This window comes from Astatotilapia calliptera, chromosome 18 (genome assembly GCF_900246225.1).
Source record: "Astatotilapia calliptera chromosome 18, fAstCal1.2, whole genome shotgun sequence".
NCBI lineage: Eukaryota > Metazoa > Chordata > Actinopteri > Cichliformes > Cichlidae > Astatotilapia > Astatotilapia calliptera.
This window is the reverse complement of record NC_039319.1, coordinates 3,626,436-3,653,109: the sequence shown is the minus strand read 5'-3', so window position 1 is coordinate 3,653,109 and position 26,674 is coordinate 3,626,436. Positions and strand designations below refer to the sequence as shown.

The window sequence follows — 26,674 nt, the reverse complement described above, 5'->3', positions numbered from 1 at the left end:
GTTGTATTATTGCTGCCAGCAGTGCGGCCTTGATTAATGTTCGAGTCTTAAAATTATTCAGCAGAAAACTGGAGTGTCAAAAAGAAGAATCCCTAATCCTTTCAAATTAAGAGCTTTTTCTGAATGGCTGTAACGAATTGCTTCGTGCTTGCTGTGTTTGATAATGTAATTACGGCTCTGACAGGAAGCAGCACTCATGAACAACAACCTCATCTGGCTTCAGTGTTTCCACCATTAATTTATTACGCAAAAGGCTGCTGGCTTAGTTTCCTCTGCTGATCTGTTGATGCAATAATCAACTACCTACAACAAAAAACATATTATAGTAGCCAAATTTGCTAAGTCGATGCATTAACTTGTCTTATTGTATAAATGTGCAAAAACTCTTTCTTTTTCTTAACTTTCAGCACTTTTTTCCCGGGCTCGCATAATGAGCTGTACACTTGCAGCTCCAGATACCATCAAGGGAAAAGGTGAGAAAATTTTTACAGGGAAGACATTACACACAGCAGTCAGAGATAACGAGCGCTGAATAAAACCACAACTCTCGTAATGAAAGAGGCTGTGAAGACGAATAAAAGGCTGAAATAGTTTCCTTCATCTCTCCGCTCTAATAGGGTTTTCTCCACAGCACAATAAGTGTCTTTTGTGAAAGAAGCACTAACTAATGTTTTAACACCCTCTGTGTTCATGCATTTCTTCAACAATGGACGACAGGGCTGTGGGTTTTCAGCCCTGTTCTCATTCCAGAGCTTCATTACGCCATTGTTCAGCGTAACGATTATTACCTCTGTTTTGCTTCATCACTGTGTGCCTCTGTTGCTGGAGCTCTGCTTCAAACACAAACCACGGGCCATTCTGAAAACGTGAGACTTCTGATTACTGTTGGAGTCGATTACTAGTAGGCAGAGGAGCGGATGTGAGTCAAAAGAATGTCGTGTCACTATATTTTGGTCCGTTTTAGTCAGAACTGCTCCGTGCTTCTTGTTGCTGCTCTTTGGGGAAATTTCTCCAATCTCAGCCCAACCTGTGTGCAATTACTAACGCCACAGTTGTATTTTCTAGTTCCAGCGGCTGCCAAAGTAGAAATGAGATAGAAAATGGGGGTGAAAAACCTGCTGTTATGCTGGTAATGACATGTGTTTTGACAGCAGTCCAAACATATTGAAAATGTTTGCAGGTTTTTTTGAAGCATTATGTAAATTAATGTTAATGTCAGTGGTCACAGGTTCGTACAGACGGCAAACTTGATCCCAAAATAAACTGTGTTTTCTACCCCAAGTGTAAAACATGACGGAGCTTCTGCCATGGTTTCTGGCTGTGTTTCAGTCAGTGATGTCGGGGATTATTTTGTGTTCATTTTTCAGCATGGCAAATTCAATTCAATTTTATTTATACAGCGCCAAAGCACAACAGCAGTTGCCTCAAGGCGCTTTATATTGTAAGGTAGACCCTACAATAGCACATACAGAGAAAAATCCAACAATCCTATGAACCCCTATGAATAAGCACTTAGGTGACAGTGGGAAGGAAAAACTCCTTTTTAATAGGAAGAAACCTCCTACAGAACCAGGCTCAGGGAGGGGCGGGGCCAACTGCTGCAACCGATTGGGGACAGAGAAGAAAGACAGGATAAAGTCCCCAAACACTGCAGTAATCCAATCCAATCCAGTAAAATCAAAACTACCCATCATGGACTGGCCTCCCCAGACCTCAGACCTCAGCCGCATTGAATCTCAACATCCAAAGAAGAGCTTTAAATGTCCTTCAAGAAGCCTGCAGAACTATTCCTGAAGACTACTTAAAGAAAGACGCGGAAGCTGGCTCAGAGAGTTCAGACTGTGTAGAAGAATAAAGGTGGCCATAACAAATATTGACTTTTAAGCTTGTTAGAATTGCACAAACTCTGTTTTGGTTCTGGTTCTGGTGTTAACGTCATTTTAACGAGATTAACGCTGACAGCACTATTATATACCCATGCATGTTTGCATATATTCTAATAACTAGCTGCTTTGCCATGTTCCTAGTAAAATATAAAGTGACTTTTCCGCAATACTGTAGTTACCACACTGGAAAAGTACTGATTGCTTTTCCTGAATCGCCAAAGCCAGAAGTCTAGATTCCAGCTTGAGGGTTTGCAAACATCACATTGTGTATGTAAAGCTGTTATAGACAGCCTGTGTTTACTGTCAGAGAAAAGCTTCCAGGCTGGACACTAAAGGACTGAACATGTACAGGATCTAAGGATCCTTTTATGCTTAGTGGAGTTGGATCCACGTCTTGCTCGACGCTGAGACAAAATCCTGCTTTAATGTCTTTGGCTGGAACGTAACTGTAACATAAACAGACAGGAAAGCACTGAGATTGCCTTTTGAACTTAAAACTTGAAACAGTAAAATATACCACAAAAATTGTAACTTAACCCCTGCTGTGAGCTTAAGCATGAAAAATGAAAACAAAAAGTGCTCCTCTGTCAGCGATTATCCACTTTGCCCAAAGATAATTTGGAGTATTTAGCAGAAAACACGGAGCCACTTAGTTCATCAACACTGCACTAAAAAAACAGCTGGATCCTGTTTTGCACACTGGACTTTCCTGCTAAGGGTAAATAGTCTTTTTAGTGTGCTCTCTTTTCCCTTGGCCATATGCATCTGGCACAAACAGCTTTTCAGCGCTGCGAGTGTTTCATGCTGTGAGCTGTCATTGTCTCTGCTTTGCCAAACAAGTGGTTTGACCCAGAGAAAATCAATACGCCACTGCATGACTTCAAAAACAGCTGCTTTCTACTTTCATGAGGCTACAAAAGACCTTCAATTACGGCCGTCTCTGACCAATGCCGAGCTGCTAAACTACATGATCAAAGGTTGCCATAGCGAGAGCATGAAAGCGGCACAGTGGTACCGGTTTCCTTCAGGCCACTGAGTCTCACTGCATCTTTATAGAAATGGCTTGTATAATGTATCAGACGTGTAAACAAAGTGGTCTGTGCCAGTTTTGCTTTGCTGAAGAAACACTCCGGTCGCTTATTATGCAATCATAAAACCTGGCAGGACGTTTCCTATGTTATTACAGATGCGTTTAAAGGCTCGGTTATTAAAATGTTCTCTACCCACAGCCCTGTGTCACAGCTTTTATAGGCAGCAAGAGGTTTAACCAAAGTGATTTTTCTTTCTTACACTTGGACCGCATTCAAGAAACCCAGAAGAGGTAAATACAAATTGCTTAGAACTGTCTTGCCACCACCCAGGTTCCTGTAAAGTGCAGATTCAGCCCAAACCTCATATACAGAACTGGAGGATTCAAAAGAACTCATTTCAGGCTTAAACACCCCGACCTTTCTCACCTCTTTGGGCTGAAGGTTAATTTCTCAAGCATTAAACCTGCATTGTTTTCAGTGGCCGCCAGGTGGTGATGCATACGGCTCACACAAGACTTCAGGTCCTACAGAAGACCTCCCTCCACCCTGATCTCTGTAAACACTTTACTGAGGAGTTTAAGGGCTCAGTTACGGATAAGACTCCTCATAAGCAGGATTATACAGGACGTGCTCATTGGTTATTCAGTCAGAGTGTGATTTCACAGTCAGATCCACACCTCATTGGTCTGGTTTCAAAAGCACCAAGATGGTGATGGCAAAAACGCTCAGCTCAAGGATTAACAGCAGGACTTCACAAACCTACGGCTGACATCACCATGGCTACATCCGTCTTATGTTACCCCTGCCTTCTCTGGGTCATCACGCAAAGATGTCTAATGCTTACAGCTACGGCTGTCACCTCATCTGTATGGAACCAAAGTATTTGAGATTCCACAGCATCCACAGCTGGAAGAGTGATTCACATTTTTAAAGGATGCAATGACAGTTTTTTGCTTTGAGTTTCTCAGAGGCCAGTTAAATGTGGCAGGTCGTTAACCGTTTATGTCATCATGTTTGGACACATCTGAACTCCAACTGTTTGTCATCTTCTTCTGTTATTTTTACTTCACGTTAGCTGATAACTCTAATTAGACCGTTGCATAGCAACAGGAAAGATGCTGGGTTCCTCACGCCCACTGTACTCTGGTTATTTCTGTTACTATCCTTTAAAGGAACCGTCACAGTTTTTGTTTTTATCCATGCCCTTCAGTCACCTTTAATCATACATTTTGATGCTTAGAAAAACAAGCTAATCCACCTGATAAGACACAAAAATCAGCTGCATGGGTGTAGATAATAACAATATTTAGCCAAGAAGTCCTCTAACTCAATCACCAGCCCATAACAAATCCACTCATAGGTGATGAATCAGTAATCTAAATGTGTAAATTGCCATTCCTTCACTGATTAGGACACAGTTAAAGCTGGCGTGGTCTTACCTGCTGGCCGTGGTAAAACACGGCGAGGAGGAACATGGCCATCAGGAGTAAAGACGTCTCTTTGGTTCCCAGGAAGTTTCTGTTGGAACGAGAAGAAAGAAGAGTCTGTTCAACGGGAGCCCTTGTTCGTCTGTTTGACAGGCATGTTAATGGAAAAAAACTTGGGGCATGTCATGGTCGACGTTTAACAATTAATTGTGTTAACAAATCAGTAAGTAACAAATAAAACTCCAGAATTTCAGAGAAATTCTAGAGTTTTATTTGTTACTTACTGATTTTATTTGTTACTTAGTGCCAATTAGGGAAAAGGGGAGCTTCTTCAGTACTATGGAAGTAGTTTGGCTTTGTTGTTGAGAGCATACCTCCAACTAAACATGACACTTAACCTATTTCAGCTACAGATGGAAACAATAAACTTGTTTTACCCAACGAGGCAAAAACACATCGTAAAAACAAGTACAACCAGGCTACAAAGGCATGTGATGGTGAGATATGAGTAGCTGGCGATACGAGACCAAAAGTAAAGTGACTTGACCAAGGATTGCTGGAGCACTCGCTAGCTGTGCTCCATATGACAGGAAGAACAAATAGCGGATGGAAAGTACTCCTGCAGTTACATGGCTGAAAAGCAGAGCTTTTTTTAAAAGCTCAACCCAAGAAACAACACCTCAGGTAGAAAACATTTCAACTGCACTTTTATTATATCCTCCTGAGAACCGAGGGAAAATGTATCCCTCAGTTTAACTTTTTTTGTAATTTCCTGCCTCGTTAGATCTAAAAAAGGCCACCCAACCAAATGAAATATTATTGAAAAGGCCAGGATGTCCTCTGTTGAGCACATCAGGACTTAGAAGGGTAGCTCAAATAACACAAAAGTTATAGACCAAAAGCAGAGGACATAAAAAGCCGTTCTCAGGAGGATATGTTAATCTTGCTCCTCTTGCCATGTCTGCATCTCATAATGTTTCCTGTTTTATTGTGAAGGGTCTGTTGTTTCCATATTCAGTGTGTTTAGTTTCACTTCTCCTGTGGCGTCATTCTGTTGATTCATATCAGCTGTTTCCCCATGTTTCCACTTTCCCCGATCACTTCCTGTGTGCATTTAGTCTGTGAGTTCTCTTCATTCCTTGTCCGATCGTCCTCCTTTCTCTGCCATGTTTCTAGGTTTTCATGTATCCATGTCTTCATGTTCACGTTAAGAGTTTTCTCACGTTTAGTTTCGCCTTTGCCTTTTTATTTTGGACTGTTTAACCAGCCTGCAACAAACGGCTCTCCCTCAGTTAAATCAAAGTTTCGTTTTGTGTGTCTGCACTTGGGTCCTCCTCACTCCACACAGTCTGCTTCCACGACTGTGACAATAACGTTACTCTAGTTATTGTTAAACTAACGTTTTAAGTAGTTATGTTAGACTTTGAGTTGTGTAAAATTTCAACTGAAAACACTTATTGTACTCATGTTTGATTTATGCTGTGTCATTGCTATTGTACTATTATACTGCTGCTGGCATCAGTAACAGTAGCTCATTGGAAATGAAGAATAGAAACAGCCTTTATGTTGTTTGCAGTGATACATTTTGCTGCCTCCAAGCTGCAAACATCGATAAAATGTTGTATTTTCTGCCTATACTGTCATAAATGTCATCAATGTGAATGATACCGTGAGATCACTTCGAGTCTATATCATCCACCCCTACTGGCTATGCACATAAATACAACCGATCCACATTAAAAGCATTGAGCCTATGTTACCCTAAAGATGCATTTGTTGGGCATTTCTGACCATTTGATAAACACAAATATAAATTATTCATGTTTCTTCTCTTCTAAAGTTTTACATTAGTGTTGATTTTTTTTCCCAGGCAAAACCTGTCTGAGTACATTCTGTTAATGAAAGGTGGTCACATTTTCATTCAGTTTTTACTCTTCTGGTTTTCATTTTCATGAAAACTTTTTCTTAATAACCTAAATAAACATGTAGTATGATAAACAGTGATCCACAGCATGTTCTTTTGTAATAACCTAAATATTGCTTCACAAAAACTACATTCGAAACCCAGCACCGGTGACAAACCTGCTCTCCATTAAAGTTGAGATCTAAACACAAACTGCAGCAAAATATGAAAAGACGACACTTTTTTTCTCTTAATCTCACGATTCTTTGTTTTCAGCTCAGACCGTAGAAGGATCAAATGTTCTGCGTGATCTGAGGCTGATCTGAGGCTCGCTGAGGATCAACAGCTCAGAGAGATGTGGAGACGGAGCTCCAGGCACTTTACAACGAGTTAGGAGCCAGAATCTCAAAACAAGCGAAAAATAACAGCTCGTTTGTTTTCGCTGCCGAGGATCAGCTTGTGACAGCAAAATGTAGCGTGCAGCCTTTAGTGTGCAGTGATGCCAGAGGAAAACAAATACAAAGCTTTAGATTCTCTAACACCCACAAATAAACAAACACAAGCTCACGACTCGGTGCATATTTTGGTAGAAATAATCATCATCTTTTTAAAGTTTAGAGGCACACTTACGATAGAAACAACACAAAGATTGGAAAACTTCAAGCACTTTGAAGTAAATCAACTCACGCCCACAACACACAGCCGGCATGTCACGGAGATGAAAAAGCAGGCAAGCTAAGGGAGTCGGGCCAGGATGGGATTCTGTAAATACGCAGGCTTTTTACAAGAAAGAGGCTCATTTAAACGAATTCTTTATATATGTCAAAGTGTTCGCATTTTTGATCTATTTATAAAATTAAAGACTTAAAACTGAAAATGATGATGATTAATGCAGGTATACGTTAATGTATCTCTGAGTTCATTTCATTGTCATTGAGATATGGCTGTAGAAATATTTAACTTTTACAGGCAAAATACTCAATTAATCAAATGCATTTATTTTTTGGTAAAATATGTCATTATAGACATTTGAACAATAATGTGACAAATATGTAAAAGGAAAAAAATGAACATAAAAATGCTGTTAGTAACAGATCTGTGTTTTTTGTTGTTGTTTTTTACAAAAGAAGGGATATGTGTGATTTCTACATATGGAGCAAACAATACTGGCTAAACTGGGCTTTACTTTCTTTTCCCCTGAGATTTTCTGTCATTTCCCCAAAGGACCTCAAAATCAATCTCCCAAAAGTTTGGTTTTGTTAGCTTGTTTTAGCAGGTCCTTCGTAGTATTTAGGTCACATTTCCTCACATTCGCCTGTCTTGTCTAACACATTGGAGCTTCTTGATTTGAACCTTGACACAAGCAGGCACCTCAGCGGAAGTGCCAAAAACTGCAGTTCTTCTAATGTCCACTAGAGGCTGGCTACAAACGAAGTCAATCCAGAGAGGTTCCCATATGAAACTGTCCGGCCTTACAGCAGATATAATCATGCCTACAACCAGCTACAAAAAAAACAGTTTTAGCCTTGATAGTTTCAACTTAGTGATAGCAGGACTTTTTAAATCTAACCAGTAGTTGACTGCACATGGCATCAGGCACATTCTGTCGTGGTTAGGCTGTGTGGCAGGCAGGATGAGGACCCAAACGCAAGACTCAAACACAAAAAGCTAAACTCAAAGCGGCAGCTTTACTCGCTGGAAAAAAGTCTAAAACTAAATACAAGAAGCAAAACATAAAACTAGAAGCTAGAGAACTAAGACTCAGAAAACTAGGAAAATAGAAACAAAGGAACTAAGAGCTGACAGGAGGTAACAATGGAAATCAGGAGCCCAGAGACAACACACAGCATTGTGACGGTACAATGCAACAACAGACAGAGGAACAAACACGGCTTAAATACACCAGGGAGTAATGAGGGAATGGAAAACAGGAGGGAAGCACAGCTGGGGGTAATCTGACACAAGAAGACAAAGGAAGCAAAGCAGACATAGGACACAGACTTTCAAAGTAAAACAGGAAACACGCGAACACAGAGGTAAGGATGACAGAGAACATAGAGACCTGAAATGTGGGGCAGGAAGGCAGGGAAGCACATAAACAAAACCTAAACCATGAGGAAATCAAAGATTAATAATAACACAAACCCCTGGGTCACCGAGCCCGGACCGTGACACATGACCGTGACAAACTGCTCTTAGAATAAAACCTCACCTGAACAAAAAAGACAAACAGTGCATTTAATATACGAGGATGTCCTCCACTAAGCACTCACTCTGTGTTGTGGTGGACGGTGTCGTAGCGAACAAACAGCGACGTGTAGAAGGCTTCGGTCAGCAGCGAGTAGATGGCGATCATCACCAGCAGCACTGCCAGCTTCAGCACGGAGTTCAGTCGCAGGAACACCGCACACGTCACCATCGCCAGCACTCCAGTGAATACAAAATACTGTGAAAAATTAAAACGCATGGTCAACTTCATCTGAACAATAATGTATTTAAAAATGTTGGCAACTCCAATCAGCCACAGCTGCACTCAGTGTTAAATATCTGTCAACAAACACACGCTTGAAAAGTTCCACGACTCTGCAGATGAACATGAAAAACATAACTGATTCAAATTTCATCAATATCCATTCAAAGTCATCTTCTCATGGACCGCTCTACTGCTTCCAGGGCTCCTGCTCTTTTTAAACACAGAAGTCCCATTTGGACCATTTGCAACTGGGATTTGAGACTGGAAAGCTGTTTGACCTGGTAGAAGACGTTGTGATTCGGCTGGATTTTATTTTTCACTCGATTCTTGAGGTTCTGCCAACCTCCCATAATGTTGATGGTGCAATAATTTTGTGCCAGCACAGACAGAAAAGTGAAGCGCTGCATGTGAGCAGCTCAATAGAGCAGAAGGAAAAGGAGGAAGACGAGACCGTATAGATGTGTTATATGTATATAACACACCAAAGTGGACACAAGTGGATGGACATCCAGTCGTCTGAACAAACAGTATATATATATATATATATATAAAAAAAGGTGTATAACATTTTCCTGGTTCTTCAGTTTTCTCCAAGCCGATTTTTACATGTGTGAGAATCGTCAGTAGTAGTAGAGTGGGGTAGTTTTGCAATACATTGCAGGAAACCGTGACCTAAACTTGTGCAGATATGAAGTTCTGTGTACAGCTGACTCAAGTGTCATCGCTATAATTCAAGTGAGAAGCATGATCAACACATGATGCACAATGTGGTTTCTTTTTTCATGCACCTTGAATTCATCCCTCATGGTCAGACTTTCAAAGCACAGTACTACTGTAAAGTCCTGAAGCATCAGAGGGGAAACATTAGAGGAAATGACCTCTGAATGAACTGCAGTGCAACAGCCGTAGCCCACAGTGCACTGAAAAGGTCTCCACTCAACATCTGCCCATTCAGCTGGGACAGCCTATCCCAGCTGAGCGGGCTCACAGGGCAAGTGGCAAATAATAATGATAATAATAATATTATTAATTATAATAATAAGTGACTGGTGAATCTCTGCCAGATATCCATACTGTAATATAGTGGATGTTAGCATGTGGTGCAGAGGTTGATCAGAGTGATCTTTGATAGATAACAGTTTGAAAGCTGTGATAGAGAGGAAGTCACTAAACAAAGTCTCCAGTTTGCAGCCAATCATAGAGGAAGATTTCCTAATGGTGCTCAGCAGAGTACACTGCAGCTGTGTTGGTCTGCCTGCTGGTGATGAGGACAACCAGGTACTCGTAGTCCTCTACGACATTTGCATCCTGACCCAGGATACATGGGTGAGGCCTTCTTCACCTTCAGAAGCAAAGGATTTACAATGTCATCCACTATTGTGCTCTCCTCCTCGTCTAGTCTAGCTCTAGATGCTACGACTCAGTTTATTGAAAATTTGAGGCGTTTGACATGTTCAGAGATCTGACAAGAGACAAGCTTGAAGGGGACACTGGGCAAGCTGGAATTTTATGAACGGATTTTATGAATAGGGACACATTTTGTATTATCATGCAAACAAACTAAACTAAGCATACCTGTTAGCATGCCTGCATTAGCACTTAGAGTGACGTGTGTAACACTTTTACTTAATTAATAAGAGATGACTGCTGCAGCTGCAGAAATCATCCTGACTCTTCACCCCTGAAAACATTCTGTGTTTACCTTTGTCCTCACTGGTGGACTCCCTCGCCTGCTCACAAACCTCCTGCTGCCAATCTTCTGTCTCCAAACTGAAGTAACATTTACGGCATCACTATGAACTCATTAGCTCCTCCACATTAAACCTCCATTATCACAAGATGAGAATGAGTCGACTGGCCTTTATGTGTAAAGTTGGTAAAGTGCCCTTTTATAAAAATGAAATATCTGACAGCCCGCTCACTGCACCAAAAGCCTCTGACATTGGCACAGACATCAGTTTTTGTCTAATTTAATATTGGAGTGCGTTCTGGTGCGGCCTAAAACAAAGTCAATAACTCTTCTTTATGTGTGTAAAATAGGTCTTATTTGCGCGCATGAGCCTCAGGAGGAAATACGTTTATGATGTATACATGCAACAATACATGAGTCAACCCGAGCTCGGAGCTATAAAAATGTGGCTCCCTTATTGAGTTCATCAATCAGCTGCATATTATGTGAGCAAAACAACATAATGGATATTTTCTCCGTGACGTTCTGATGGCTCCATCAGTCGTAGCGTTGTCTGAGGCGAGACCTCCCTCTGGGCGCGAGCAGATGTCGAGGATGTTTAATTCATCAGTTTGCCGCTGTCACACAAGTGGGAAGAAAAAAAAAGACACAACAGATGGACCCGACTGCAAAATTCAGACACCTCATTTAGTTTGTACCTCTGGGTAGAAGCAGATGTCTGGGATGGAGGCCGATTCGTTGTACGTCTGGTTCCTGAAGGTACTGGACTTGTCGAAGTCGCACCACAGCTATGGGAGACCAACAGGGTGGATTAGTGTTGTTGTGCAGTTTTAAATGATGCAGGATCTGCATAAAAATACCCCACATTCCCTTTCAGACAAATTTCCATCACGCTTTTAATATTTCAAGATAGTTGTGTGAGAAATCGACAGCTGATTTCAACTTTCTGCAGGAAAACACCAAATTTCTCCGGCACAGAAGGAGTGATGCAGTTGACACGAATAACTGAAGAAGACCTGAAGGGTTGAATTAGCAGCAACACAGGATTTTTACAGAAGGAGGGGGGTAATGTAGATGTGTAGGTAATTAAAATCTGACTAAATAAAGCAACTGAACAAATACTTTACAAACTAAGCAGTTGAGTGGGTTACTTCATTGCAGAATATTGTATGCTCGTTGCTTTTATCTCCAACGTACCTTAGCAGCTTCTATTTAAAAAAAAAAATAAAAATATGTATTTCAAAAATTTAATTAATAAATTACAACAACAGAGTGAGAACAAGGATGTTCCTAGTTGATTAAAATAATAAGAAAATGCAATGCATGGTGTTAAACATTAATTATTTCATCCCCTACTCAATTTGTAAGTTTGCTCATTCACATAGAAACAAAGTCTTTAATTTTAATGGAGAAAGACAGAACATCAAGCAAAGGTTCAGGAAGAGCCTGTTAATGATCTGAAAGTAGTTGGGACCACAGTCACCCAGAACACCATTGATGACAGACTACGGCATAATGGATTGAAGTCTTGCAGTTCCCACAAGCCCCCTGCTGAAGAAGATACATGTAGAGGTCTGTCCCAAGTTTGGCAGTGAACATCTGAATGATTCAGAGAAGGCTTGGCAGAAAGAGCTGTGGTCAGATGGAGCCAAAGTCAACTCGACCCAACACATGCAGCCAAGCATGGGAGTGGAAACATTACACTGAGCTGTTTTTCTGCTAAGAGTACAGGATGACAATGGGCGGAGTCACGTGGCATAAAATCTTTGACAAGAAGTTTCTTGCCTCAGCCAGAACACTGAAGATGGGTCATGGATCAAAAACCCACCACCAAGATAACAAAGGAGATCCGAATGATCCAAATACTCTAGCTAGTGTCCAGACCTCAATCTTATAGAAAATATTTGGAACGGAATTCTCAACTGGCATTAAATGTCGTACCACTGTGCTTTCCAACAAGTACGAAGTCAAGTGTTGTAGTCTGTATTTACCCCACTGGATGGACTGAGGTACTGCACACCATCAAATCAGCCATGTCTAGATGCCTACATCGTATTCCTCTGTTTCATGAAGCTCCATATTTAATTAACCCATTAAAATACATTTTAGCAACCATGCTATTGAAGTAGTTGAAATGTTTCTTCATTACCACAAACACACACTTATAAAGAAAATCGCACACACACTGTGCTGTTGCCCGAAGTATGAAGAAATGCTACGGTACTAACCATGTAGCGTTCCCATATTTGATGCATTCTGACAGTTATTTTGCAGACAGACATTGACCCCATGTTTTAAATAATATATCTAAAAAAATAACTAAAGAACTCACGATATTGATCATGGCTGCCAGGAAGTTGATGAGGATCGAGACGAAAATGATGACGTTTCGTGCCGCGTAGGTTTCGTTTATCCAGCAGCAGGCTTTTCTCAGGACCAGAGGCAGACACTTGTAGTCCTCCGCTGTCGTAACTAGGACCAGGCAGGAATGGAGGATGATGAGGACCGAGAACTGGATCACCATGGTTACCATGCTGCAAAAACACAATGATAAATATGCCAGTGGGACACTGCAGCTTAGGACTAGTCTTTATTTGAACAGGTAATCAAGCTGACTTTTAAAGAATAATTTGAATATATTTAATTGTGAGCCCAGCATAGTGGTGCAGTTGCTAGCACTGTTGCTTCATAGTGAGATGGTCCCAGGTTTGACCTCACAGACTGCCCGAGAGCTCTCTGCGTGGAGTCTGCACATTCTCCCCGTGTCTGCTCTCTCTGCGTCCTCACACGGTCCAGAAACAAGCATGTTGGATGAACTGGTGACTCTAAATAAGCTTGATGTGTAACTGTGAGTCTGCAACAGACTGGTGAGCTGCCCGTGTGTACCCACCTCTCGCCATATAAGAGCTGGGACAGCAGCACTGTGACCAGGAATTGGATACATGGATGATGTTTTGTTTTCTTTATGTCACGAGCTTACTGAGCATTTCAATAAGCTTGTGAAAAATGGTAACGCATATTGGTCACTACAGTGGACAGCTATTCAAAGGCTGTTTTCTTGTATTTGTGTCAGTGTTGATGGCACACTTGCACATAAACCACATTGGACACTGATGTGTCACTCCATACCCTGCCACCCACTGGTCCTTTAATGTTACTATAGATGTGTAAAGTGTTGCATTGTAATTATTGTTATTTAAGCCCTTCATACATGAATTATGACAACTTTTTTCTTAAGTATTTTTATTCATCTTTTCACACCTAAAGATAAATAAAAACACTGAAGAAGAAAATCCTGATTGAGATTGAATTCATGCATGAAGGGTTAAGTGAAAAATAGTCTGAAGAAACAAAAAAATATTATGTATGTCCAAAACTTCAAACGTATTGTATTACGAGATATCAACAGATGGCACAACAGGTCTGGGCTCTTCTTTTATGTAATAACAAATTTTACATCCATCCAATCGCTTCCGCTTATCCTTTTCAAGGTCGCAGGGGCCACTGGAGCCTATCCCAGCTGTGTTAGGGTGAGAGATAGGGTACACCCTGGACAGGTCTTCAGTCTGACGCAGGGCTACCACCAATATCCTAATACCAATTAGGATTGGGAAATGTGCTCTAAACTCCTAACAGCCCAATGTGGGATCACAGATGACTGATAGCGCTGCCACTTGGGCGGGATGCAGAGGAGGTTAATGTTAGTGTGCACTCAATGGCACTGTCCACCTCCACAATGTACAACGTGTGGCCTAAAAAAATCTCTCTTACACACACACACACAAACACACACACACACACACACACGTCGGGTAATTATATCTTTCGGGACATCTAATTGACATAATGCTTTCCCTAGCCCCTTACCCTAACCATGAAACATGAATGCCTAACTCTTACACTAAACCTAACCATAACCAATTGTAACCCTGACACTAAAACCACATCCCCATAAGAGCTGTTGGTCCCCACAAGTACAATAAACTTCCAATTTTTGGTCCCCACAAAGATATGAATACACACACACACACACACACACATACACACACACACACACACACACACACACACACACACTGGTAAAGGTTTTAAAACGTGTCACCTGCTGGAAAAGTATCTCCATCACATCAAACATCAATTTAATGACTTTTGCTTTCACTTTTCACTCTGGCTTTGGTGTATTCGGTTTTGTTTTTATCAATTGTAGCTCCATATGGTCATCTACTGAACGAACATCTGAACACTGAAGGCTCGCTATTAGCACAGAGTAGGTGTAGTTTTGGAAAACAAGGCACACCACTGAACTAAAACGGGCAAATTACTGAAAACGTATGTGGTGCTCTTACAGAATAACACAACACAGGCCAACGCTAACCGAATAAAAATGGCCGCTGCTTTTTTGTCCGGTGCGACCAATTCTTTTTTAAGGTAGGAGTTTTTATAATGCTTAAACTTACACTGAGATCTGGACACTAACCAGATATTCAGCTATGACTCTGGTTCTTTGTTTGGTTTTCATTCACGTGAGTTAATGATGATTTATATAAGGACCTGAAAGCAGCACCATTGCAGGGGAATATTTCCTGAGAGAGTCTGAGGACAACACAAACCTGCAGAATTCTTGTATTTAGTGAAGCTTGTGTGCTGTTGTTCTATAGATGCAGGCAGGTATCAAAGCGGCTTTCAGATTGTCAGTTGGCATTACCTTACTCTGTTCTCCTCGGCTGAGATTCATTAAAAGCTTGTGATTCTGCTCGAGCTGACCTGGTCACACAAGATTTCCTTCACAGTCAGAGTCACAGAGACAACACAAGGCAAGATACGCTTATAACGCAGCTGTTTCTGCCTCCTTTCTCTTCTTTCCTTCACCTAACCCACTCCCCCCCACCCTCTAAACCTCTGACATGATGAAAAAAAGAAAACCTCAACCTTTACATTTAAAATACAACCTAAATCTGTTCACTCAACCCAAGTCCTTAACCTCTCACAGATGACATGAGCATCTACAGCTGTGTGCAGCAGAGAATGCTAACCCATATACTAAGGCTACATAGGTCAGGGTTTTGTTATGTGATAGACCAGTGAGCTGTTCAGGGTGTACCCTGCCTCTCACCCTATGACCTTTAGAATAGCCTCCAGCCTCAACATGACCCATGTTTTTACACATAAACAAGCACCATGGAACATACTGGACAGCTAGCATTTCCTCTCTGATATGATTTTGGTGCGGTACAGATTAATGTCAGAATTTCCAAGTTCCCCAGGATTTCCATCTGGAACAGCCCCCCAGGTAGGACTTTTAACTCGGAAAGTCAATTCAAGATGGCGACAGTAAGCGTAAGCAGTAGTAGAACTGTAAAACCTGTAATCTCTAATCTACTGTTTTGCATTTGCGCCTCACTAAATAATCCATATGCGCCCTGTCCATGACTGTGGAGCTCAGGAGCAAACATAAACAGTGTATCCATTGGATTTTGGTGCTACACCCACATAAAAATCAGTCCCCAGTGTCTTAGACGCAACCAAGAGGGTCAGGGAAGTTCCTATTTTACACTGAAGGTGCAAAAGCTGCTACACATGCAGAATTAAGAGAGTGCGCATTTTGAAATGATCATTTTATTGAATATCTGCTCTCTTACCTGGCAGAGGGTAGCAGGCTTTGGATGGTTGTGATGAAGACGAGCACAATGAAGGCGCACACCAGGTTGGATTTGAAAACCTCGTCCCTCATCTGTGAATACTGCACAATGAAGAGAAGACAAAGAGAAAGAAGACGGAGGAGGAGGAGCAGGTGAGGGGAAGACGAGAAACAAGTTTTCAGACAAACAGAGAAGACATCAAAATGCAACTCAAACACGCCAGTACACTGCCACAGATGCATGCCACGGTTCAAACACAAGCGTTAGAGAGAGACAGGAGCTGGTGGGTTAGCTGTGGGGTCCTGGGGAAGGTGCGAAGCTCACAAGCACAATGCTAGCTTTTAGCAGAGTCAGAGACGAAAACGATGCACGCCGTGTCAAAATAAGCAGACTGCAAAGCTAAAACTCAGGTGGGACTTCAAATGGTTACTATATTTAGAGTAGGAATAATATCAAATTAATTAGCTTTTTCTTTCAAATGTCTTTTTAGTCCTAAAGTATCAATGCTAACAACTCAACCAAATAAAAAACTCTAATAAGGATTTCTAAAAGCCTCAACCTTTTTGACTTTCTCCTACTTTTTTCTCTGTATTTTACATATAGACCTACTTTCTAATTTTTATATTCTGAAACCTGGTATAGTTATGCTAGCAATCAATGTAAGTAATCCAGACCTGTGAGGAAACCTTCAGACTATTTGCACCTGGCCAAAGGTTCAAGAATTTTCTTAATGTTTGATAAAACGACCTGTTCTCTTAAATAAGAAGACTAGCTTGGCTGCTACACTAAAAACAGAAAGAGATACGCTAGCCTGTTTAACAAGTACACAAAGGGAGATATTAAAACACTAGTTGACTGTTTTAATCATAACCATTACTCATAACACTTGGAAGATGTTTTTGAATTTTGGAGCGCACCAAGCTAGCACTAAGCTAGCACTAGCCTAGCACCATGCTAGCGTACTCATGCTAATTAGCTTACTAAGTGCACAATCATAACAGTAGTATTCACTGTCTCATCAGATAGCTATATTTATTATTGCTTCTAAATACTTTACTGTTTCTAAATATTTAATTTAAAAATATTTAAAGTCTACACGTTAACACGTTTTAATTTTCTGATCCTGTGGCTTCTGCCGAGTTACACGAACATAACTTGACCTGAGTCACCAGTCTGACCAAACTGCCCTGAATTGTTTCACTGAAAACTTCCCACCCTGTAACCCCCGCTGCCCCGTCCTCGCTCTGTCTCTTTCTCAAAGGGTGCTGGGAAATTAGCAAGAGGATGCTTTACGTTTTGTCACAACTTTGGCAAAAAAAGATGAGGGAGGCCAACAGCAAATCACTGCACATTTACTAAAGAGGTTAAGAGGGCAACAAAATAATAATAATAATAATAATAATAATAGATTCTTGGAAAAAGTTTTTAACGTAAGATTCAAGGGGAAACACAAATGTGAAGAGGGAGAGGCAAAACGAAAGTCAACTTAAAGGTCAAAGTGAGCTCAGTAATGTAACAAAAAATAGGGTAAAAAGGGACCAAAAGCTTCAGAAGTTCACTGCATTCACTAAAGAAAAGGCGGGAAAACACAGACACACTTTCCAACTTCCATATCTCATGATAACGGCAATGAAAACTGGCAGCTGTGTTTAACCCCGTTTAGATGTTTGTATTTGAGTTTGTTTCTTTTAAAGACGAAATAAAACACAAAACCACTTTTTAAATATCTTTAAATTTGTTTTCAGATTAATAAAATCACAAACTGCTAAATAGTAAGGTATGATGCAGATTAATTCATCAAAGGTCATTTGACTATTGACACTACTGCTTATATAGAATTGTAAATAATCTTTTGTGTAGTTTCTAACACAATAACGACATTAAACGACATACCACAGATGATTAAAAAAGTAACAATAAATAAAATTTTATAATAATAAATCCTAATGTAGACACTCTAGTATTACATATAGTACATTTAACAGAAATAAATATTTCAAACATCTCATCATTATGACACGTTCAGCTGCAGTTATGGGATATGGAAGTCAGGATTTTGAGAAAAAACATATTTTTTCCTGTCATGCTGTTTTCCTTTAGTGAATGCAGTGTGCTCCTGTAAAAAAAAAGAAAGAAAAAAAAATAGAGTTGAATATGTTGTCAACTTTTTCCACAGGACTGTAAAAGGGGTCCACGGCATGGACGTTTGGTCATGAGTAAACTGAAGGTGGAAACTGGACTCCAGGTGTTGGCAAACATCATGTTTCATCCAGCTTCGAAGCTTGGCGAAGAAAAAAAATCTCACATCCTTCATCAGATTTGAAGCACGTCAAACATGAGTCACAGTTACACGTGTTTGATGCGTGAGAATAATAGTTACATTAACTCACAGAAGATATTAATGCCATGCAGAGTTAGTCTGTAATGTTAGAGATGAAGCTGATTGTGTTGTTATTACGGAGTGTGAAGTGTGCCAACAGAATAATAATTAATTGTTGTATATTTTTAACCTGTTTTGTTTGAACATATAAACCTGAGAAGAATCCTAAAATACATTTAATTAGAAGAATTTAATTTCACTTTCTTTCATTTAAATTGCATAATGGAATTATGGATAATAATATACTAACTCAAATGTATTAATTATTGACTGATTATAAAGTCATTTACGAGCCAAACATACACTCACAGCTTTAAGCTGAAAATGTTGACATGTCACTTCTGCTGCTACCTTGCAACACGGCCTGCTGTTTGAAGCCTTCCACCATCCCAGCATATGCTCCTGCAGGATATATACTTATCAGACACCCAGCTCTATATGCAACACATTTGCTAATGCTACAGCCACACGAGGCAAAACAGTGTTTGGGGACCATGACACAATCAAAACGACTGTGACCATGTGCAACAAACTTGCAGTGGCTGCTTTGAAGATAAAACGAGGTCTGCAACAACTTTCACTGCAATCAGTTGCTGCCTTCAAAGCAACTGCTGTTACAACCAAATTTCCCCTAGTGGGACAATTAAACGATTATTCTATTCTATTCTAACTTCAAAACTTTCAATAAACTTACAATAAGATGAAGCGAGTTCAGTTAAGTTCATAAATTCCTCCATAAATAGCAACATAGTTGCCACAGGACAGCAGTTTAACTGCAAAATGGCCCCGGGCCTCGACAACCAAGGTGTATAAGCGGAACAGTTGGCAACTAGTTAAGTTGTGTTCCCTGTTGCAAGGAGATGCAGACTTACATGTGTACATCTGTCTGCATTTATGAGTTAAAGGGTGATAATTTACAGTCAGTCTGGAGGCAGGTGAATTGTGCAATCTTACAATCAAAAGCGGTTGACTAGCTAACTAATTGCAAACAGGCAGTGGAGGAGAAAGAATCCAATGTAAGGAAGGAGGTAAGCAAGAAAGTTGCTTCTCCTACTTTTACTCTAGAGTGATGAAGCCTAAATCCCAAACACTACCTGTGTGCTACAGGAAGGAGGGTTAGATGTTGGTTAGATGTCTGATAGATATTCTGTGGCGTCAGTTTTCTTGTTTTGCTCATTGTTTTGCTTCATTTCAGAGCTTTTCAGAGAAAATCCAGGTCGACGCCAATGTCTGGCTTAACCTTCTGCATTCTACGTTCTGCTGTATTAATTATTGTGGTGGCACACTTCAGAGTCCATTTGCTACAAAGATGAGTAAGTCTTTAGCTAAAAGAAAATCCTTGACCATTAAATCTATTTTGCAGTGCATCGTATCCCCTCCCCCCAAAAAACACAACTTTTTTTGTTAAGTCATTAAAAGTTGTGGAATCTTAAATTGACTCAGATTGACAGTAAAATACAAAATGTCAGTCTTTTTGTTCCTGCAATCCCACAGTAGTACCTCATGTGCCTTTAGCTTACTCATGATGGGACAATAAAAAATTGCTGGTTATTGTTTTGCTTCTGAAAGTCGTCATTTAGGAAAAGATATGAGGAGGGAGAGAGAAAGAAAAAAACAGTTATCTGTCTAAAACCCCAGCTACCTTCTCTTCCAGGCTGGAGTCTTTAAACATCAGTGAGAAAGGCTTGATATGCTCTCTTCTCAACTTATCGCCACTCCGTAAGTCGATGGCGCTCTCTATTCGCTTGTTAATTTCCTCAGGACCAGAGTGGACATGCAAAGCTTGTGCGAGATGGTTTGGAAGCAGATTTATCGAATTTCTCGTTAGGGCAGCCAGAGTCTAGAGGGAAAGCACATGCACATAGAATGAACCTGCTTGTCCCCCTTTTGGTTTCATTCAAGTTACAAATGAAAAAGAAGAACAGACACACAGTTACATTCAGTACATACACAAAAGAAAGTTAAGGAAAAGGAAGAAAAGGGAAGACCAAAATGCAACATCGGCTATCAGACCGACACTTCAGAGCAAGTCATGCATCTTCCATTCACCCCTGCAGCAGGTTCACTTTGCACTCGGGTTAGTGGTGACAAAGCTCTTAAAACAAGCACGCATTATAACAAAGCTGTAACTCATGTGCGGGACGTGAAAACAGAATCAAAATGGCAAATCGTGACATGAAGGACAGAAAACAAAGGTTTGGATACAAGCGGAGCAAATGCGCAACCATTTATTTCCACCTGTTATTATTATAACCTTCAAAACTTTCCAGAAACAAAGTTAAACTCCATTAAACCCTCACCCCAGACAACCCTGCAAGACATTAATATGCACTATTATAAAAGGTAATTGAACAGCGCAAGGCTCTTTCTTTACAAGGGTCTCCTCGGGTTTTAATTTACCACTTCATCGCTTCCCGTCTCACTCGGCCTTCCTTTAACTAAAATATATCCAAGGTCAAAAGCTGCCATAACTCTCTTTTTAAAGCAACCCTTTTCATCCTCTGCAAATCAAGTCTACTAGAATCATTACAGGCTTTCCCCCCCAAAGGTTTTCGGGTGAGATCATTTCTGCTTACAGACGTTTCAGTCTGACTGTGAAAACGGCCAAATCTACAAATGTAGAAACACCGAGGTCAGTACATCCGGATTTACTCTGCAGTTATTTTGATTATACTTTCATGAGGTCACCAGCATGCAGATCCAAAAAGATACAACTGATGAATCATTTACTTATTCATTTAAAGGCTATTAGCCCATACCAGAGCTGACACTGGAGTAAAACACAGAGTTTCACGCAGGCTGTGTAAATGCACAAACATGAAAAACAAACTATAAAGGACTAAATGTCCGACCTCAAAGGTCCAGAAAAGGTTTCACATATGTACCAAAGGTGTTAAAATACTTGTCGGCACAGTTTTGTCTAAATTTTAAATGTCTCTAAAATTTTAGGTAAAATATAAATTTGACTCTTAGATGTTCAGGTTTTACCGTGTAAGCCCCAACCTTTTTTGCACCACGGAGCAGTTTATGTCCAACAATATTTTCACGGACCGGCCTTTAAGGTGTCGTGGATAAATACAACAAAATAAAATCAGTACCAAAAATCAAAATCAGTATCGGTGCCAAAAAAAGAAGATTTATTCACAACACACGGGAAAGACCCAGGGAAACGGAGTTAATGATAAAAATGATAAAAACCCTGAAAACCATAAATTTCACACCCGAGCCTCAACTCTCGCGGCCCGGTGCCAAACGACTCATGGTCTGTGGCCCGAGGGGTGGGGACCGCTGGTTTAAGTTATGTGGGACACATTTATTACAATCTGACATACACTCTGTATCACTGGCAGAACATCACTTCACAGCAAGTTAGTTCTGGGTTTCAGTTCAAACACATTAGTTTTAGGATCCACTGTTTAGATATGAGACACATAAAGCTTCAGTGAGGCTAGAAAAGTGTTTTAAAGACACACTTTCAGTGTCTGTGTGAATAACAATAACACTGCTCTGCAGACTGTGCACCTTTTTTTTTATAAGAGGGCCATTTTTGTATAGTTACGACCCCCTCTGCATTGGGGGCTCGTCCATCCTTTTTTTTTCCGTCGGGTTGACTCGTTCTTTGTTCTTTGTTCGTTGCCGTTGTCGCAGGTGGGTTACCTGTGTTCTTGGTTAGCTCTACTTTTCTGGTTGGCAGTTTTTTCTTGTGTGGGAGGGTGTGTGTTAGTATGGAATTTAAATTGGAGGATTTCGCTTTAGGCCCAACTGAAGAAAAGCTGGACAGATGTAAAAAGGATGACCTCATTCTTATTGCCAATTTCTTTGATGTGACTGTGCCATTGAATGCAAAGAAAAAGGAGCTTAAAGAACTCCTGTGTATTAAACTGCATGAAAGGGGGTTGTTTGGTGAGCCAGGTCCTGCAGAGGGAGTTGAGCTGGGAGCTGTTGCTGGTATTCCTGCCCCACTGAAAAATCTCCCTTCTCAAACTGGCCCTTCTGCGGAAGAGCTGCAGTTAACACTGCGCATAAAGGAGGTGGAGTTAAAAAAGCAGCAGTTGGAGGTGGATGCCATGCACTTAAAGGTTAGGGCTCTGGAGATAGAGAGGGGAGCCGCTGTATCTGCCAGTCCTCCTACACCTCGGTCAGCCCCGCAGTTACCATCCCAGAAGAAGCCAGAAGACAGCTTTGATGTAAGTAGGCACATCACATTAGTCCCAGCATTTAGAGAAACTGAGGTAGACTCTTATTTCACAGTGTTTGAGCGCATTGCAGGTGGACTACACTGGCCAAAGAATGTATGGTCTCTTTTACTTCAGTGCAAATTGGTGGGCAACTGCTGCGCTGACGTGAACATGCTGTGTCCTCCTCGTCTGCCTAATATTTGAACTCTGTTTGTAAACTCTGATATACAGCTGACCTTAGTTTTATTACAGTCTTGTGTCTGCTGGCCCACTTTAGTTAACCCTTAGCTTTTACTCTTGCCTGTTCTTTTCTTTGTGTATTAATTGTTTTCCCGGTGGTCTGTTGAACAGCCCTGTCGGTTTTCAGTTCAATGTTCGTAATAAAACCCCTTATTTACTCTGATTTCATGAGAGGGCTTGTGTATGTTTCTCCCCTCCTATCGCCTAGCAGAGGGGGTCGTAACAGTATCCTTGCATCAAGGTACAAATTAAATTGTCCCCAGAGGTTTAAAAATTGTTACAAACTCAAGGCTACAGTTAAGTTCCCTCCTTCAAGGGTAAAACTGCAGCAGCTTACAGTGACAAGCTGTTGAGTGTCATTGTAACAAGGATCAAGGATCGCTCGTAGGAAAAAGGAAATTAACCTCTTCCTCACATGTCCTCCTTTGGTGTTTTTTCTCTATCGATGACCTCAGCCTCCACTTTGACTCTTTCTCAGCTGTACAGCCCATCCTGACGTAGACGACATGTTGGCTCCAAAGGTAAAAGCGATGAAGGTCACACATGAGGATCAGAGTCATTTTCTCAGGCCCATTGACATTAGCTACCCATCATTATTAAGTAGCCACATATTACAAATTACCCTTTGAAGTGTTTGAAACCTGTGGAGCTGGCAGCCATTAATGATGATGGAGACGTAGTCAAATTCAACATTTCTCACCAATTCTGACCGATCCAACGTCTCACCTCATCTCGCTTCATTCAACACATTAACGCGCGACATCCATCGTGCTCAGAGAGATCATTAAACGTTCGTTTTCAGTCTCTAAATGAAGGTTCTCAAACAAACACCTTCATTAGCGGATGCCTCTTCTTCTGTGTTTCATGTCAGGGCTCCTCTGACCGTCATTACATGCAAATGTGAGTCCAATCAGAGCTACCTGGAGCTTATAAATGACAGCAATTTAGAGGTCTATCAGACAGTGCCTCATGATTCACGAGAAGCAAGATCACTTTTTACTGTCAGATGAAAGATTCTCACGTCTCACAACCACAGAGTGAACGTTTTATTAATTATTCATTATAATTAATAATAAATAAAACGTAATTATATTTTAAAGTTTGAGGTTCTTGCTGGAAATGCCTTTATTGGTGAAATGCCTGTATTGAGGTAAACCTCAGATTACAGTGACGACAATCCTTCTTATTTGTGTTTTCCTGGATTCAGCCGAGAGTGTAGCTGAACTATCGACCGTGTCTGACTGCGTCGGGCTTCAGAAGAAGTCCTCTGTTTAATGACGAATGTGCTTTGAGGCCGACTAAAATCTTGACTCTCGTGCACCTCTGGAGTATCTTGTGTTCTGCTGCTATTTTTAGCTCCCTCTGTGACCTGTTCCCTCGCCTTCTACTTGTGCCTCTGCACAGCACACCGGATCTCCTTCAGATTTTTGTTGTGGGCAGCTAGGCAAAAGCCAAGATTGTGTTTTCAGTGGGCTCTGATCCACCACACAGCTCAGATTGTTTCCTTTGATTTATCTCACGCGCACACTTTGGGCTGTTATCGTCGAGCGCAGGGCTGCTCGATTATGGCAAAAATGATAATCACGATTATTTTCACTGAAATTGAGATCTCGATTATTTGACGATATTTATTTAACCCTTTAAGACCTACCATAGAATCAAGTCCGCCAGAGCTTATGTTTTTTTTTTTTTTTTACATGCTGTAGTGCCATTTGTGGGAGCATTTCAAGTTGCTATACAACTGTTATAGCCCATATTTTAATAATATGTATGCATTAAGTCCATAGTAACTACATTAATTGCAAAAAAGTGCAATAAACTACAAAAAAATTGAAAATCGTTTTTGTTTTTTTTTACATATATTTCTACTTGGAGAAATTTAAGAGGTTTATCCCTCAAAACTTTAAATACAAAAAAGTTGCAAAAAATAGTTTCCCACCACAGGAAATTTATCTTGAGTGTCTTCATAGTTTTATTTTGGAGATACAGCTATTTTTATATACTGCAGGAAAAAAAAATCCTATGATGCAAATTTGCAAAGGAAACAGCAGGTGCATCAAAATAAACTATTTCCAGCAGTGCAATTCGAGTTCTAAGCATCCCAGAAACTATTCAGAAAAGTCAAACATGACTTATAAAAACACCAGTATAGGCTTTTAAGGCCTACAAGTAAAAAACTACATTTTCCGCGAAAATGACGTCACTTCCGGTTTCGGACAGGAAATGGCGGACATGCGATAGTTCACGTTGACGTCTTTTTCAATGTGGGAAGTGTTACGAACAGCTGATCGGATCGGCAAAGCGTGTTTCTGGAATATTATGTTTTTGTTCCTGCAAGCGCTTTTTATGCAATTTTTGCAAAGCTTTATGTGGAAGGAAACCGTGACCGAGGACAAGCTGATGGCATCAGATGTAAGTACAACTCCTCCGGTTTCATATGCAAAACAAATTATTGCGCTAGCTTACGCGGTTCAGGTTCTACAGGGATTTAAAGGGTTAACAGTAACAATGTATTGAATAATGACTTTAAAAAATAATATAAAATAGTGTGCAAATACTGATAACAGTGCAAATGTTTGCAATATAAAAAATAAATTAACTTCTGCTTAGCTTTCCGAGCTTCCCTTGGGTCCTCTTAATTGTTGTGATGCGTGTTCGAAATGCAGAGAGGTGCGCTCGATTTGCCACATGAGAGTAAAGCACGAGGGAGGGGCTAATAATCGGCTCAGTCATTTTTAATGATCATTGAAAGCCCAGATCGTAATCGTGATTAAAATTCGATTAATTGAGCAGCCCTAGTCGAGCGGCACATCGAGAGTTTCACCAGAGGATAGGCCCCATTCCTGCCTTTGAGCTTGAAAACTGTGGACTTGTTGACAGTCTATTTACTTATCTGCAAACTGAACTGTTTTTCTAGTTGTCACTTGAAATGTCAAGAGCTTGCACTAAAACCTAGCAGGTAGGAGGAAATGAGGTGCAAACTAAAAGCATCAGGAAAAGTTCTGTCTGCATAATAAAAACCACAACGGAGAACAGTGACTGTGAGCTCAGCCCTGTTTGCTCTCAGCACACAGCGAAGAGATCGGAGCTGAAACTGAACTTGAGCTCAACAATTCATCTTTTGCATATGAATGAAAACGCATGGCCTTTGTGTCAAATCATTAACATATTTGGAGCGGTTTCATTATAATGAGGAAACTGGCTGATGAGCATCAGCTACGCACTCCAGGCCCAAGACAGGTGAGGTGACGGTATGCAGACTTTATTATCAGCTAATTTCAGACTAATCTCAGCTCATTTATGTGGGAAAAATATACAGACGATATGTCTGAATGCGACATGCTCCATGCGTCTGTTAAATAGAGACAGAGTCAGCTGTGATGCTTTACAGCACAAACTCAGATCGGGTTTGGGAGTGTTTTATGTCCACACTGTGATTTTGGTGTAAATGCCATAAAATGCATAAACAAGGCAGCACAGAAGTAATAAAAAGGCTTATTGACCCATAAACATAAATCTTTACAGGAAGAGACTAGAGCGTGGTTTCTGTTCTGAGCTGCACGAATCCACATCTGATTAAATCGGTGCTTTTTCAAACTAAAATGACCCTGGATGATGGATGACCACGCAGCAAGTACCAGGGGGCTGAAAAATAGATCAAACTTTACTTCAGAAATAAATTTTGTTTACAGCGTGACACAGAATTGCTTTGGGTTTACTTTAAATACTTCCCCCTTCATAACAGCTGCCCAGGGATGACTTTTTAAACATGATAAATCTCGTGCTGTTTTAATTTGAAAATCCTTTCTCAGGTGATCATGTTTAAA

General features: G+C 40.6%; 1 protein-coding gene across 2 annotated transcripts in view; it reads right to left on the bottom strand.

Moving 5' to 3' along the window:
* The window catches only part of adcy8 (adenylate cyclase 8 (brain)), a 125,074-nt gene that overhangs the window by 19,181 nt on the left and 79,219 nt on the right, over nt 1-26,674 (bottom strand). The window contains exons 8-13 of one of the 2 annotated variants that reach the window (XM_026149144.1): nt 20,072-20,269; nt 16,050-16,150; nt 12,743-12,944; nt 11,109-11,198; nt 8,521-8,693; nt 4,357-4,435 (exon numbers count right to left, since the gene is read on the bottom strand). In XM_026149144.1, the coding sequence (XP_026004929.1) occupies nt 4,357-4,435; nt 8,521-8,693; nt 11,109-11,198; nt 12,743-12,944; nt 16,050-16,150; nt 20,072-20,269 (843 nt within the window). The remainder of the gene's footprint in view (nt 1-4,356; nt 4,436-8,520; nt 8,694-11,108; nt 11,199-12,742; nt 12,945-16,049; nt 16,151-20,071; nt 20,270-26,674) is intronic. The other variant, XM_026149145.1, reaches the window with a different exon arrangement.